This window comes from Triticum dicoccoides, chromosome 1B (assembly GCF_002162155.2).
Source record: "Triticum dicoccoides isolate Atlit2015 ecotype Zavitan chromosome 1B, WEW_v2.0, whole genome shotgun sequence".
Taxonomy (NCBI): Eukaryota; Viridiplantae; Streptophyta; class Magnoliopsida; order Poales; family Poaceae; genus Triticum; species Triticum dicoccoides.
Genome location: NC_041381.1, coordinates 642973906 through 642987224, shown reverse-complemented (window position 1 = coordinate 642987224; position 13319 = coordinate 642973906). Strand labels below are relative to the sequence as shown.

General features: G+C 45.6%; 2 protein-coding genes across 2 annotated transcripts; both read left to right on the top strand.

Moving 5' to 3' along the window:
* Nucleotides 1-3466: 3466 nt before the first annotated feature.
* Nucleotides 3467-7978, top strand: LOC119349324 (glutamate--tRNA ligase, cytoplasmic-like). Its single transcript, XM_037617335.1, has 7 exons — nucleotides 3467-3705; nucleotides 4445-4611; nucleotides 4964-5060; nucleotides 5146-5299; nucleotides 5393-6471; nucleotides 6578-7042; nucleotides 7495-7978. Exons 5-7 carry the CDS (start codon nucleotides 5866-5868, stop codon nucleotides 7723-7725), a joined length of 1302 nt encoding a protein of 433 aa, XP_037473232.1. The 5' UTR covers nucleotides 3467-3705; nucleotides 4445-4611; nucleotides 4964-5060; nucleotides 5146-5299; nucleotides 5393-5865; the 3' UTR covers nucleotides 7726-7978.
* Nucleotides 7979-10673: 2695 nt separating this feature from the next.
* Nucleotides 10674-12903, top strand: LOC119310830 (11S globulin seed storage protein 2-like). The gene is made up of 2 exons (XM_037586452.1): nucleotides 10674-11773; nucleotides 12421-12903. Exons 1-2 carry the CDS (start codon nucleotides 10818-10820, stop codon nucleotides 12569-12571), a joined length of 1107 nt encoding a protein of 368 aa, XP_037442349.1. The 5' UTR covers nucleotides 10674-10817; the 3' UTR covers nucleotides 12572-12903.
* Nucleotides 12904-13319: the final 416 nt, after the last annotated feature.

Below are 13319 nucleotides of genomic sequence, written 5' to 3'. Positions count from 1 at the left end.
AATAAAGCTTCAACCATATGGCTCCTGCCAGTTGCCGATAACTTTGTTACAAAACATGATCATCTCATACAACAATTTTATATCACATCATGCCTTGACCATATCGCATCGAAGCAAGCCCGGCAAAAACAAGTTAGACGTCCTCTACTTTGTTGTTGCAAGTTTTACGTGGCTGCTACGGGCTTCTAGCAAGAACCGTTCTTACCTACGCATCAAAATCACAACGATTTTTCGTCAAGTGTGCTGTTTTAACCTTCAACAAGGACCGGGCGTAGCCACACTCCATTCAACTAAAGTTAGAGAAACAGACACTCACCAACCACCTATGTGCAAAGCACATCGGTAGAACCAGTCTCGCGTAAACGTACGTGTAATGTCGGTCTGAGTCGCTTCGTCCAACAATACCGCCGAAGCAAAGTATGACATGCTGGTAAGCAGTATGACTATTATCGCCCACAACTCTTTGTGTTCTACTCGTGCATATAACATCTATGCATAGACCTGGCTGATACCACTGTTGGGGAACACAGTAATTTCAAAAAAATTCCTACGATCACGCAAGATCTATCTCTAGGTGATGCATAGCAACGAGAGGGGAGAGTGTTGTCTACATACCCTCGTAGACCGAAAGCGGAAGCGTTATATATGACAACGCGGTTGACGTAGTCGTATGTCTTCACTATCTGACTGATCCTAGCACCGAAGGTACGACACCTCCGCGATCTCACACGTTCAGCTCGGTGACATCCCACGAACTCTAGATCCAGCTGAGGTCGAGGGAGAGTTTCATCAACACGACGGCGTGGTGACGGTGATGATGAAGTTACCGATGCAGGGCTTCGCCTAAGCACTACGACGAGGTGGATATCTATGGAGGGGCACCGCACACGGCTAAACAATCAACTTGTGTGTTCTAGGGTGCCCCCTGCCCCGTATATAAAGGATCAAGGGAGGGAGGTCGGCCGGCCCTCCTAGGGCGCGCCAAGAGAGGGGAAACCTACTAGGACTCCAAGTCCTAGTAGGTTTCCACCTAAGGAAGAGGGGGAAGGAGGAGGGGGGCGGCCAGCCCCTCCTGGCCCTTCCTATTCTCCCACTAAGGCCCATCTAGGCCCACTAGTTCCCCCGGGGTGTTCCGGTAACCCTCCGGCACTCCGGTTTTATCCGAAACTTCTCCGGAACACTTCCGGTGTCCGAATATAGTCGTCCAATATATCAATATTTATGTCTCGACCATTTCGAGACTCCTCGTCATGTCCATGATCACATCTGGGACTCCCAACAATCTTCGGTACATCATATCACATAAACTCATAATACCAATCGTCATCGAACGTTAAGCGTGCGGACCCTACGGGGTCGAGAACTACGTAGACATAGCCGAGACTCACTTCTGGTCAATAACCAATAGCGGAATCTGGATTCTCATATTGGTTCCTACATATTCTACGAAGATCTTTATCGGTCAAACCGCATAACAACATACGTTGTTCCCTTTGTCATCGGTATGTTACTTGCCCGAGATTCGATCGTCGGTATATCAATACCTCGTTCAATCTCGTTACCAGCAAGTCTCTTTAATCGTTCTGTAATACTCCATCCCGCAACTAACTCATTAGTCACAACGCTTGCAAGGCTTATAGTGATGAGTATTACCGAGAGGGCCCAGAGATACCTCTCCGAAACACGGAGTGACAAATCCTATTCTCGATCTATGCCAACCCAACAAACACCTTCGGAGACACCTGTAGAGCACCTTTATAATCACCCATTTACGTTGTGATGTTTGGTAGCACACAAAGTGTTCCTCCGGTATTCGGTAGTTGCATAATCTCATAGTCTGAGAAACTTGTATAAGTCATGAAGAAAGCAGTAGCAATGAAACTGACATGATCATAATGCTAAGCTAACGGATGGGTCATGTCTATCACATCATTCTCTTAATGATGTGATCCCGTGTATCAAATGACAACACGTGTCTATGGTTAGGAACATAACCATCTTTGATTTATGAGCTAGTCAAGTAGAGGCATACTAGGGACTATATGTTTTGTCTATGTATTCACACATGTACTAAGTTTCCGGTTAATACAATTTTAGCATTAATAATAAACATTTATCATGAATTAAGGAAACAAATAATAACTTTATTATTGCCTATAGGACATATTTCCTTCAGTTACTGTCCTGAATTGCAACTAAAAATAAAAATAATTAGCCTTAAAAATTGTGTCAGCTACTACACATAAAATGATCCAAAGGCCATCTACTAGACAACCACAGGTACCGGCCTATCATGGCGAAGCCGGCCGCATGCAACCGCCAAGTCTATCTATCGCCGTTACTGATTCCTAATAAGAATCACCAATGGGCGGGCACTAGCAAGACCACAAAACATTATAGCACGGCACACGTTCGTTTGTTTTATTTCTTTCGGCTTTTCCATTGTTTGTAGGTCGTTCTCCTCAAGCTTTCTATGGGGTTTTTCGGTTTTTGGTTTCCCTTCCCTTTCTTCTTTTGTTTTCTGGTCTTTTCATCCTTTTTTCCTTTTCCCTTTTTAATTTTTGTTTCTTTTTTTCTTCGTTTTTTATTCTTTCTCCGGGTTTCTCTGCTTTTTTTGGGTTTTCCCTTCTTTTCCTTTTCTTTTTTCCAACACATATCTACATTTTTCATATGCATTGTATATTTTTGTATACATTAGGAATATTGTTTTTCACATGTTTAACATTTTTTTCAGTACATAATTAACATTATTTTAATATATGCTTTGATGTCTACTTTTTTCATACACGTTGTACCCTTTTCATTTATACATCTAAATTAATTTTTTATAATTGTTTCATATTTTCAAATACATGTTTAACATTTTTAGAAAATCATCTTTTGAACATTTTTTTGAATACATTGTTAAATATTTGTTATATACACGTTAGATTTTTTAATGATAACCCATTTTCCTGAATTATATAAATATTTTATTACAGTGTGCAAACATTCTTTTTGATAATGTCACGAACACAGAAACTTGTGAACATTTGTGTAAATGTAACATGCATTTTTTAATGACCAATCATTCTTTTTTAATAACGCGGACAGTTTTTACAATGTATAAACATTTTCTATACACGTTTTTCATTTTTCAAATAGAAGGTTAACCCTTTTAAATTTTTATGTAAAGTATTTTTGTATAATATATATATATATAACATTTAAAAATATAAAAATTTAATAAAATAAGGCAGAAAGTAAAAAAGTAAAACAAAATGTGAATAGAAAAGGAAGAAAAACAAACGACATGACATTAGCATGATGATGGGACGCCGTTACTGGGCCGGGCCAATACCTGCTGTCTGCAGGCGAGCCGTGGACTGTTGTGGTAGGACTCGCAGGGGGCTTACTAAAAAAAAAGCGGTGGTACTTCCTTCCTTCGCCCTTCAGGCTTCAGAGACTAATACGGTTCCTAGCCAAGTGTAAAAAAAAAACAATTAGGGTTCCTAGCCGCCGCCATTACTGCCGGCCCTCCGCCGCGGAGCGCCCAGCCGGCCGAATCCTCCGCTGCACCGCCGCCCCGCCGCCGGTACAGTATACCAGCAGCGCCTCCCTCCGTCGAGCAGCCGCTCCCACCAGCAGCGCCTCCCTCCCTGGAGCAGCCGTCCCCGCCCAGCACGCCACCGCCCGGAGCTACGCCGCCGACCAGTCCAGAGGCAGGTAGCAACCACTCCTTCGTCCTCCCTCCTTCCCCCCTCTTCCCTCACCCCCCTCTCCTTCCTCTTGCGTCCTCTGTCTGTTCAATTTTTGTTCCTGATTTTTGTATGGGATGAGTACCTGCTGAAGATTGGATGTTGTGAGAATATAATGATGACTATTTCGTGATGAGTGCTTGCTGCATGGTTTTTCCAGTGCACATTCAAGTTTACTTACATGTGAAAGGACTTTGCTTGGAAGGTGTTTGTGATAATGCTTCTAGGGGCAAATGTTTACAAATTGTAGTTTGATTTTCTTTTTTCAGATGAGCAAATGTTTTGGTTTGAACATGTTAGGTGTGAAAGTTCAATGGATAACGATACATGAAAAGGAAAAGATTAAGTTGTTTATCTGGACGGTCTTGACCTCAAATCAAAGCTTAGCGGTTACATGCAATTCGAGAGAGTAGGAGTTTTGTCTTGGTTATTATACTGGCCGAAATTGGTCAACACATTAGTACTAGCGGTATTGTTGGCATGATAGATGTTCCAAATCTTGTTTATGATTGGGAATATAGTGGTACTGTTACACTGTGTTATTAATTTTAGCAGTCAGACCTAAAATATTACCGTTTAAAGTGATTGTTTCTCCTTTTGCGTGTTAGCTGATTGATCTTCAGGTTCAACCTTCCATATTATGTCATGCTGGCTCATGACTTGTTCATTGATCTGTCTGGCTGACAATATTTATCTGCCATTGGCAGATTTTCGCTCTTTGGTTGGCAATGGTCCGAATGGAGGTCAAACTAGCATTCCCCCAGGACAGACCGCCACTTTCCATCATTTCGGCTGCTAAGATTGCAGGTGTTTCCGTAATCATTGATCCGACCCTTGCCTCAGGTTCAGTGCCCACACTACACTTCAGTTCTGGGTAAGTGATCAGTGTTCATTTATACCTTTTAGCTTCCCTCCCTCTCTCTGATTAAGTACCACATTTCCTTTATTTTACACAAGAACTATCGACACTTTATTACCATGATATATGTTTGAATAGTTTTTTTTAAGAGTTATATGTTTGAAAAGTTACTGTAGTTGGCTCTGAAGATTACCTCTTATTTTAATCTCCTCATCCTAAAATTCCTGGTTCCAGAAAATTGTGTTGATGGCACTCACGTCTGTTAGAACATTATGTGTCAAGCAAAACAGTTTTATTTGTGAAATATAGCAGTATTTTTGTATGGTATTTTGTAGTGTCTCAGTGAATCTATCATGATTCTGCACAGGGATTTTATACATGGTGTCAACACAATTCTCCGGTACATTGCACGTGCTGCATCTGTTTCCAGCTTCTATGGCCAGGACGATATTCAGGCAGCACAAGTATGTTCTGGTTTTACGGTGTTTGACATTGATTTTCACTATCATCTCACTATGTCCTGAGTTGCTGTTGTTTGCAAATCTGTAGGTTGACCAATGGCTCGAGTACGCACCACTCATTCTCTCAGGCTCTGAATTTGAAGCTGCTTGCTTATTTCTTGATGGATACTTGGCAACTCGAACCTTTCTGGTTGGTTATGGCCTATCAATTGCTGACATTGTCGTGTGGTCAAATCTCACAGGTAATTACCTGGCTTCTTTCATCGTTGAGTAATTTATTGGTCTCTCCCTCTCTCTCTATGTCTTGACTTAGAGGTCGCAACTCTTTTCTTCAGGAACTGGTCAACGATGGGAAAGTCTAAGGAGGTCAAAGAAATATCAAAGCCTTGTACGCTGGTTTAACAGTGTAGTTGCAGACTATGGAGATGCACTGGATGAAGTTACATCTGCTTATGTTGGCAAGCGAGGAATTGGCAAATCTCCTGCGCCAAGTTTGAAAGAAAAGATGCCTGGTTTGAAGGAGAACACGTCAGGTCATGAAATAGATCTCCCAGGTGCAAAAGTTGGGGAGGTTTGTGTTCGTTTTGCCCCAGAGCCTAGCGGGTATCTCCACATTGGTCATGCAAAGGCTGCACTGTTGAACAAGTATTTTGCAGAGAGATATAAAGGGCGTCTAATAGTTTGATTTGATGACACAAATCCTTCTAAGGAAAGCAATGAATTTGTGGAGAATGTCCTGAAAGATATTGAGACGCTTGGGGTTAAATACGATGTAGTTACATACACATCGGATTATTTCCCAAAGCTAATGGAAATGGCTGAAAGTTTGATTAAGCAGGGAAAGGCATATATTGATGATACACCCAAGGAGCAAATGAGGACTGAAAGGATGGACGGCGTGGAATCTAAACGTAGGAACAGTACTGTTGAGGAGAACTTGTCGTTGTGGAAAGAGATGGTTAATGGCACCATAAGGGGTACTCAGTGCTGTGTACGTGGTAAACTTGACATGCAGGACCCAAACAAATCACTTCGAGATCCTGTGTACTACCGTTGCAACCCTGATCCCCATCATCGTGTGGGCTCAAAATACAAGGTCTATCCAACATATGACTTTGCTTGTCCATTTGTTGATGCACTGGAAGGAGTCACTCATGCTCTTCGTTCAAGTGAATACCATGATCGGAATGCACAGTACTATCGTATCCTTCAAGACATGGGCCTGCGGAGGGTAGAAATCTATGAGTTCAGCAGGCTGAATATGGTTTATACCGTTCTTAGTAAGCGCAAGCTTCTGTGGTTCGTCCAAAACAAGATGGTGGAGGACTGGACTGACGCACGCTTTCCCACTGTACAAGGCATAGTACGTCGTGGCTTGAAGATTGAAGCATTGATCCAATTTATACTGGAACAGGTAATTTCTAACGAGTTGCTCTTTTATGATCTTGTAATTATATGTATATTTGAGTAACTGAGTTATTGACTCCCTTTTTCTTTTTTTGTATTTTCTATTTGTGAAGGGTGCGTCAAAAAATCTGAATCTTATGGAGTGGGATAAACTCTGGACAATCAACAAGAAGATAGTCGATCCAATTTGTGGAAGGCATACTGCTGTGCTGAAAGAAAAATGTGTGCTTCTCACACTTGCTAATGGTCCAGAGGAACCATTTGTTCGAATCTTACCACGGCATAAGAAATACGAGGGTGCTGGGAAGAAGGCTACAACGTTCGCCAACAGAATTTGGCTAGAGTATGCTGATGCATCAGTCATTAGCGTGGGTGAGGAAGTCACTTTGATGGACTGGGGAAATGCTATCATTAGAGAAATCAAGACAGATAATGGAACAATCACTCAACTAGTTGGTGAACTCCATCTTGAAGGGTCAGTGAAGATGACAAAGCTGAAACTAACATGGCTATCAGACATTGAAGACCTTGTGTCTCTCTCTTTGGTAGATTTTGACTACCTAATTAATAAGAAGAAGGTAAGAAATCATGTTCTAAGTTCATGTAGGTAGGCATGCAATCACATGGGCGCCAGAACCATATTCTTACACTACATATGTGCTACATTATTTATCGTTCTAGTAGTCTGGATGCCTTTTCACTTGGACTAGTTATTAGATACTTATGTGGCACAGTTACTATATGTTCATCCATGGGTGGTTTGGCCAACTTATCTTTCCTCAGTAGTCAACAGCTTGAGACTTTCGATGAATTGGTTGGTCCTTGGAAACTCAACATGGCAACCTGTCCATATTCCACTCTACTAGTGTTGAAAACTGATGTAGATGATATGTAGTTTTCTTCTTTTTATATGTATGTGATGATGTTTCCTTGGATGAGTCATCTCTTCGATCATTATGTCCATGTCTCGGTCCTTCATTAAGTGGTATCTACATGTACTTTAGATCCTAATATCTAGCGCATTTTGCAGCTGGAAGAAGATGAGGACTTCCTTGACAATCTCAACCCTTGCACTCGACGAGAAGCTTTAGCTCTTGGTGACCCAAACATGCGGAACGTCAAGAAAGGAGAAGTTATACAGCTCGAAAGGAAAGGATACTACAGGTGTGATGTTCCATTTGTCCGGTCGTCCAAACCAATTGTGCTTTTTGCCATCCCAGATGGCCGTCAGAAGTCTACGTCAATTGCTACTGGAGCCTAGCTTCTGCAAACGATGTTGCTTGAATTGCGGTACCTTTTTGGGCATTACTGTTGCAGCCTCATTGGTACCAAACTGGTGTTGCAATGGCTGAAACCTGGAACTTCAGATTTTCGTTCTTCAGTGTCTCGGACTCTGTTATTCACTATCAATTATGTATTCCTTTTGCATGTTTGGAGTGTATGCCAACTGCTACCAGGACCTGTGGATTGTGGAACAAATATCAAGATAAGAATTGGCTGATCAATTCCGTATCTGTGGTTAATGTCATGCATGGGCACTAAAGAATGTTCCTGTTTAAATACTACTCCCTCGGTCCGGAAATACTTGTCATCAAAATAGATGAAAATGGATGTATCTAGAACTAAAATACATCTAGATACATCCATTTCAATGACAAGTATTTCCGGACGGAGGGAGTACTTTTTAATTTATCTGTATTGCAGTCCTTTTCGGGAGTGAACTCAGTTCTGTTCAAACACCGGCTGATCTGCTGTGTTTTTGCAGCATAACAGTGGGTTTAGTAAATTTGGTCTCTCTAGAGTGGAGTATATTTTGTCCAAGGACCTGTTTCGCCGTGAAGGGTGACTCTGATTTGGCCGATTTTTAGAGGACACGCCATGTGCAAGAAAATTGGTGACAACCTTCGCTAATTCAAGATTCCGCCACGGCAAATTTTGGCATAACAGGCATCAAACCAAACGAGCATAGTTCATGATGGATCACCGATACAAGCAGAGACTGAATTCAAGTAAAATAAGATCACAGACTCATCTGAGTAGCACCATCGTCAACCTTTTTTTTTCTCAAAGACTACCAACTCGTGAATGCCATATTAGCAGTTATTCTCCTCAGAGAGATCAAGGATCAACTCCTGTTCACAAAATCTACTTTCAACCAAAAAAGACGGAAAGCTTCTTTCGCATAACATCGAATGCTCTGCACAAAATGGGAAAAAACTTTTATATATTCTTCATTAACACCATTTACCTTTAGATATTCATTAGGGCACCAATAGGCGCCGGTGCGCCGGCCGAATCGTTCGGCCGGTCAGCCCCTAGCCGCACGATGCGCTCGTTTACACCACACGATTTCTCCCCTCGCCCCCTCGTGCGCTCGTCTTCTTCCTCTCGACAGCTCCCCCAGGTCTCCTGCTTCCTCCCCTCGCCGACCAGCCACGACTCCGCGCTTGCCCCTACGCCGCCCACGCTCGCCGGCGCCCGCGGCGCCGCGCTCGTCCTCGTCGGCCGCCTGCGCCGCCGCGCTCCCGTCGCCGTCGAGTGGTTGCAGCTTTTTTGCCGGGCGTTTCCAGCATCTTTGATGGGAAGTTCCTGCACTGCCGGTGGTGACCACCGCAACTCCGGGGAGTAGCGTCGCTGGCGCTCCGTCGGACTGGTTCCAGCACCGATCGCGCTCCCCAAAAATCAAGAGGTCGCCCCCCTCCTCTTGCAGCTCCACTGCACCGCGGTTCCAGCTCGCCGGACAACGGTTGCAACATCCCAGCCGCAGGGGGTCGCCTGCAGCTCCGCTGGGCTGCGGTTCCAGCTCTTGTGGCCATGGTTTGCAGCTCCCCTTGCCTGGTGCGGCACGCCATGCCGGCGGCCATGTCGTCTCGCTGTCACCGATGCAGCAAAAATGGTCGCCCGTAGACCACGGTTGCAGCTCCCGTGCATCGCCATTGTAGCTCTAGAGTACTGCTGTAGCTTTTTCCTGTGGTTGCCGGTCGCAGCTCGCCTTCGCGCCCCCACCCATCACGGATGTAGCAAATTTTATCACTGGTTCCAGCAAATCTAGATGCCCGTTCCAGCAAAAATAACTGCCACCGTCGTTGCTCACACCGGGTGTAGCAAAAAAGACATCCTGTTCCAGCATCTGGTGTGGTCGGTTGTAGCAAACAAAGTTGCTGGTTGTAGCTCCAACCCTGGCCGGCTCCAGCATCTGGTGTGGTCCGTTGTAGCTTTTTGGTGGATGGTTGTAGCTTTTTTGGTGGATGGTTGTAGCTTTTTTGGTAGACGGTTGTAGCTTTTCTGTCCCCCGGTTTCAGCTTCCCGGCGTGCTTCCTCCTCTGTCCCCGTCCTCCCGTGTTGTCCTCGCCGGAGAAGCCGCGGCCCTTGCCGGAGGCAAGACGAGGAGAGAGGCAGAGAGGTCCGCGGAGATAGAGTCGGGGGAGAGAAATTGCAGCTCACGCGTAGCCGGATGTAGCTTTTCCGTCCACCGGTTTTAGCTCCCCGGCGTGCTTCCTCCTCTATCCCCGCCGTGCCGTGTTGTCCTCGCCAGAGAAGCCGCGACGCTCGCCGGAGGCAGGACAAGGAGAGAGGCAGAGAAGTCCGCGGAGATGGAGAAGAGAAGTCCAGAGACGAAGCATGCGCGGATGAGATGTGTGTGGAGGAGAGTATAGGGGAAAGACGAATGCGTGCAGGCCCTTGTGCTGCGTGGCGTCCGCGTGGGCGAGCGACCGGCCGAATCATTCGGCCGGCGCGCCATTCTGAAACGTTTCCCTATTCATTATTAGTAGAGTAGACCGAAGAAGAATGGCCTCACTACGGGCTTAGGTTCGCTGTGAGGCTGGGCGTGATCACCACAGGTTCATGTTTTTTATGCAAATTTTGATTCTTGTGAACAGTATGTACGGCAAATGTAGCGAATTTCTCTAGAATTACTTCGGATTTTCCTTGGGCCACAAGAATACAACATGGGATTCACGTATGTACCGAATCATGCGCACCGGTCAGCAAACCATGCATACGTGTCATCAAATACTCTATATCCTTTTATCTCTGCACAAAAAAGAAATCCTTATCCTAATCAGGATCCGGTCTACTAGTAGTAGCTATTCAACAGGATTAATTTGTTAGCTCCAACAAACAAACTGGAGTAGTAGGAGTATTACTTTTCCTAATCATCATTATCCAACGAGCGGGCGGCTATAAATATTCGCCCTTCCGCATCCTCCTCCTCCATCTCATTCTCATTCTCATTCATCAACCAACGTCCTCTCCAACTCCAATCTCATCATCCTGCTCCAACTTTCTAGCCCTAGCTACCTACGTACGCACGCACGCAAGTTCCACCGGCACGATCCATCCACGACCACGATGGTGCAGCGCACGTCCCCCGCCGAGGCCATGTCCATGGACCTGTCCCCGAAGAAGCCCGCCAAGGCCTACGGCGGCGACGGCGGCGCCTACTACGACTGGTCCCCCGCCGACCTGCCCATGCTCGGCGCGGCCTCCATCGGCGCCGCCAAGCTGCACCTGGCCGCCGGCGGCCTCTCCCTCCCCAGCTACTCCGACTCGGCCAAGGTCGCCTACGTCCTCCAGGGCGCCGGCGCATGCGGGGTCGTCCTCCCGGAGGCCGCCAGGGAGAAGGTGATCCCCGTCAAGGAGGGCGACGCGCTGGCGCTCCCCTTCGGCGCCGTCACCTGGTGGCACAACCACAACGCCGCGGCGGGCGAGCTCGTGGTGCTCTTCCTCGGCGACACCTCCAAGGGCCACTGCCCGGGCCGCTTCACCAACTTCCAGCTCACCGGCGCCTCCGGCATCTTCACGGGCTTCTCCACCGAGTTCGTCGCGCGCGCGTGGGACCTCGAACAGGACTCCGCCGCGAAGCTCGTCTCCACCCAGCCCGGCTCCGGCATCGTCAAGCTCGCCGCGGGCCACAGGATGCCGGCGCCGCGCGCCGAGGACCGCGACGGCATGGTGCTCAACTGCCTGGAGGCGCCGCTGGACGTGGACATCAAGGGCGGCGGCCGCGTGGTGGTGCTCAACACGGCCAACCTGCCGCTGGTGAAGGAGGTCGGGCTCGGCGCCGACCTCGTGAGGATCGACGCCCACTCCATGTGCTCGCCGGGCTTCTCGTGCGACTCGGCGTACCAGGTGACCTACATCGTGCGCGGGAGCGGGCGCGTCCAGGTGGTGGGCATCGACGGCACCCGCGTGCTGGAGACCCGCGCCGAGGGTGGCTGCCTCTTCATCGTGCCCAGGTTCTTCGTCGTCTCCAAGATCGCCGACGACACCGGCATGGAGTGGTTCTCCATCATCACCACTCCCAAGTACGTATATGCATGCCACACTCTTTCTTCGGTATACTCTGTATTTGCTACGCCCTAGAGCTCTGGAAGCATGTGTATCAGATCTGATAGGATGCACTATTTTTGTTATGTATATTCTGTTTCAGTATTTCAAAATTGAAGTATGAATTATTTCTAATCTAGCATACACTTATTGGGTGCACTGTTATTCACAAAAAAGTGCTCTTCATTTAATAGTTGTGATTTTCTATCTATTCTTAACATTGCCGTTTCTTGCCTAACTGCATTTTGGTAGTAACAATATAGATATAAACATAAAAATAAAACTGCACATTAACATACAATTTTTTCAGGGTTTTGTATATAATAATTCTTCAGGGAGAGGTCAACTATATTATTGATACTACTTTATGCCTTTTCTTGGGAAAAAGGTTCCTATAAATTTTGAAATCTCACTGCATATGGTCATACACACAAACTAAGTATTCATCGTAGCTTGTTCTGTTGTCCTAAACTGAACCAAGGTCAACCTCAACTGCTCACATATATTTTACCGGGCACATCTCGAGACAATTGCATTGTCGAGATAAATGATACATATACATTTGAGCGTGCATGTTGAAATATATATAGCCTCTTAATTAATTCTTGTTTTATGTAAAATGCAGCCCAATCTTTAGCCACTTGGCAGGGAGGACTTCGGTGTGGAAGGCAATATCACCGGCGGTGCTGGAGACGGCCTTCAACACCACTCCAGAGATGGAGAAGATGTTCCGCTCCAAGAGGCTTGACTCCGAGATCTTCTTCGCTCCCAACTAAATCATCATCCATCTCGACTTGGTAGCCACAAGCATCCTAAATCTAGTTTCTCTTGGACGTGGGTTGAGAGTCGTTTGTCTCTTTTTATTTAGTTAGCTGATGTAATAAGCAGATGGATGTGGCCATGGTTAATTTAGTTTTATCAAACTCTTTTCGAGAACAATGTGATATGTGCTTTAAACTGCTAGATAGTACTTCTTCCGTCCGAAAATACTTGTCGGAGAAATGGATAAAAAGGAATGTATCTTAGAACTAAAATACGTCTAGATACATTCATTCCACCGACAAGTATTTCAGGACGAGGGAGTATCATTTATGGATTGGTTTTACCACTTGTTGCCAAGTTTTCCCCGCTATTATTTTTGACTAGTTTGCATCTTCTTGATGATCTCTTTTATGTCACATTCAAATCATCGTTTATTTGTCAGATCTAATGGTGGAAGTTAATCTATACTAGTCCATCATGCGAGCCATATAAATATGACCAAACATAAGTAATATATGTGTTTTAGGAACCGAGACATGGATGACAAGTCCTACAAATCAAGGAGACGCCTTTCATTTGTTCGAAGCATGGCAATATTTTGCATGTATACATGCCAACAACAATGGCTTGCGATCACATAATCGTAAGGATTATAGATAAATCATCCGATAACAGACTCTCGCAAGAGGCGAAGAGGTGCAAAACTCATGCAAAGAGAATTGCCGTCTCGATATTGGTACGAAGGGTCCGATCTTTTGTTGA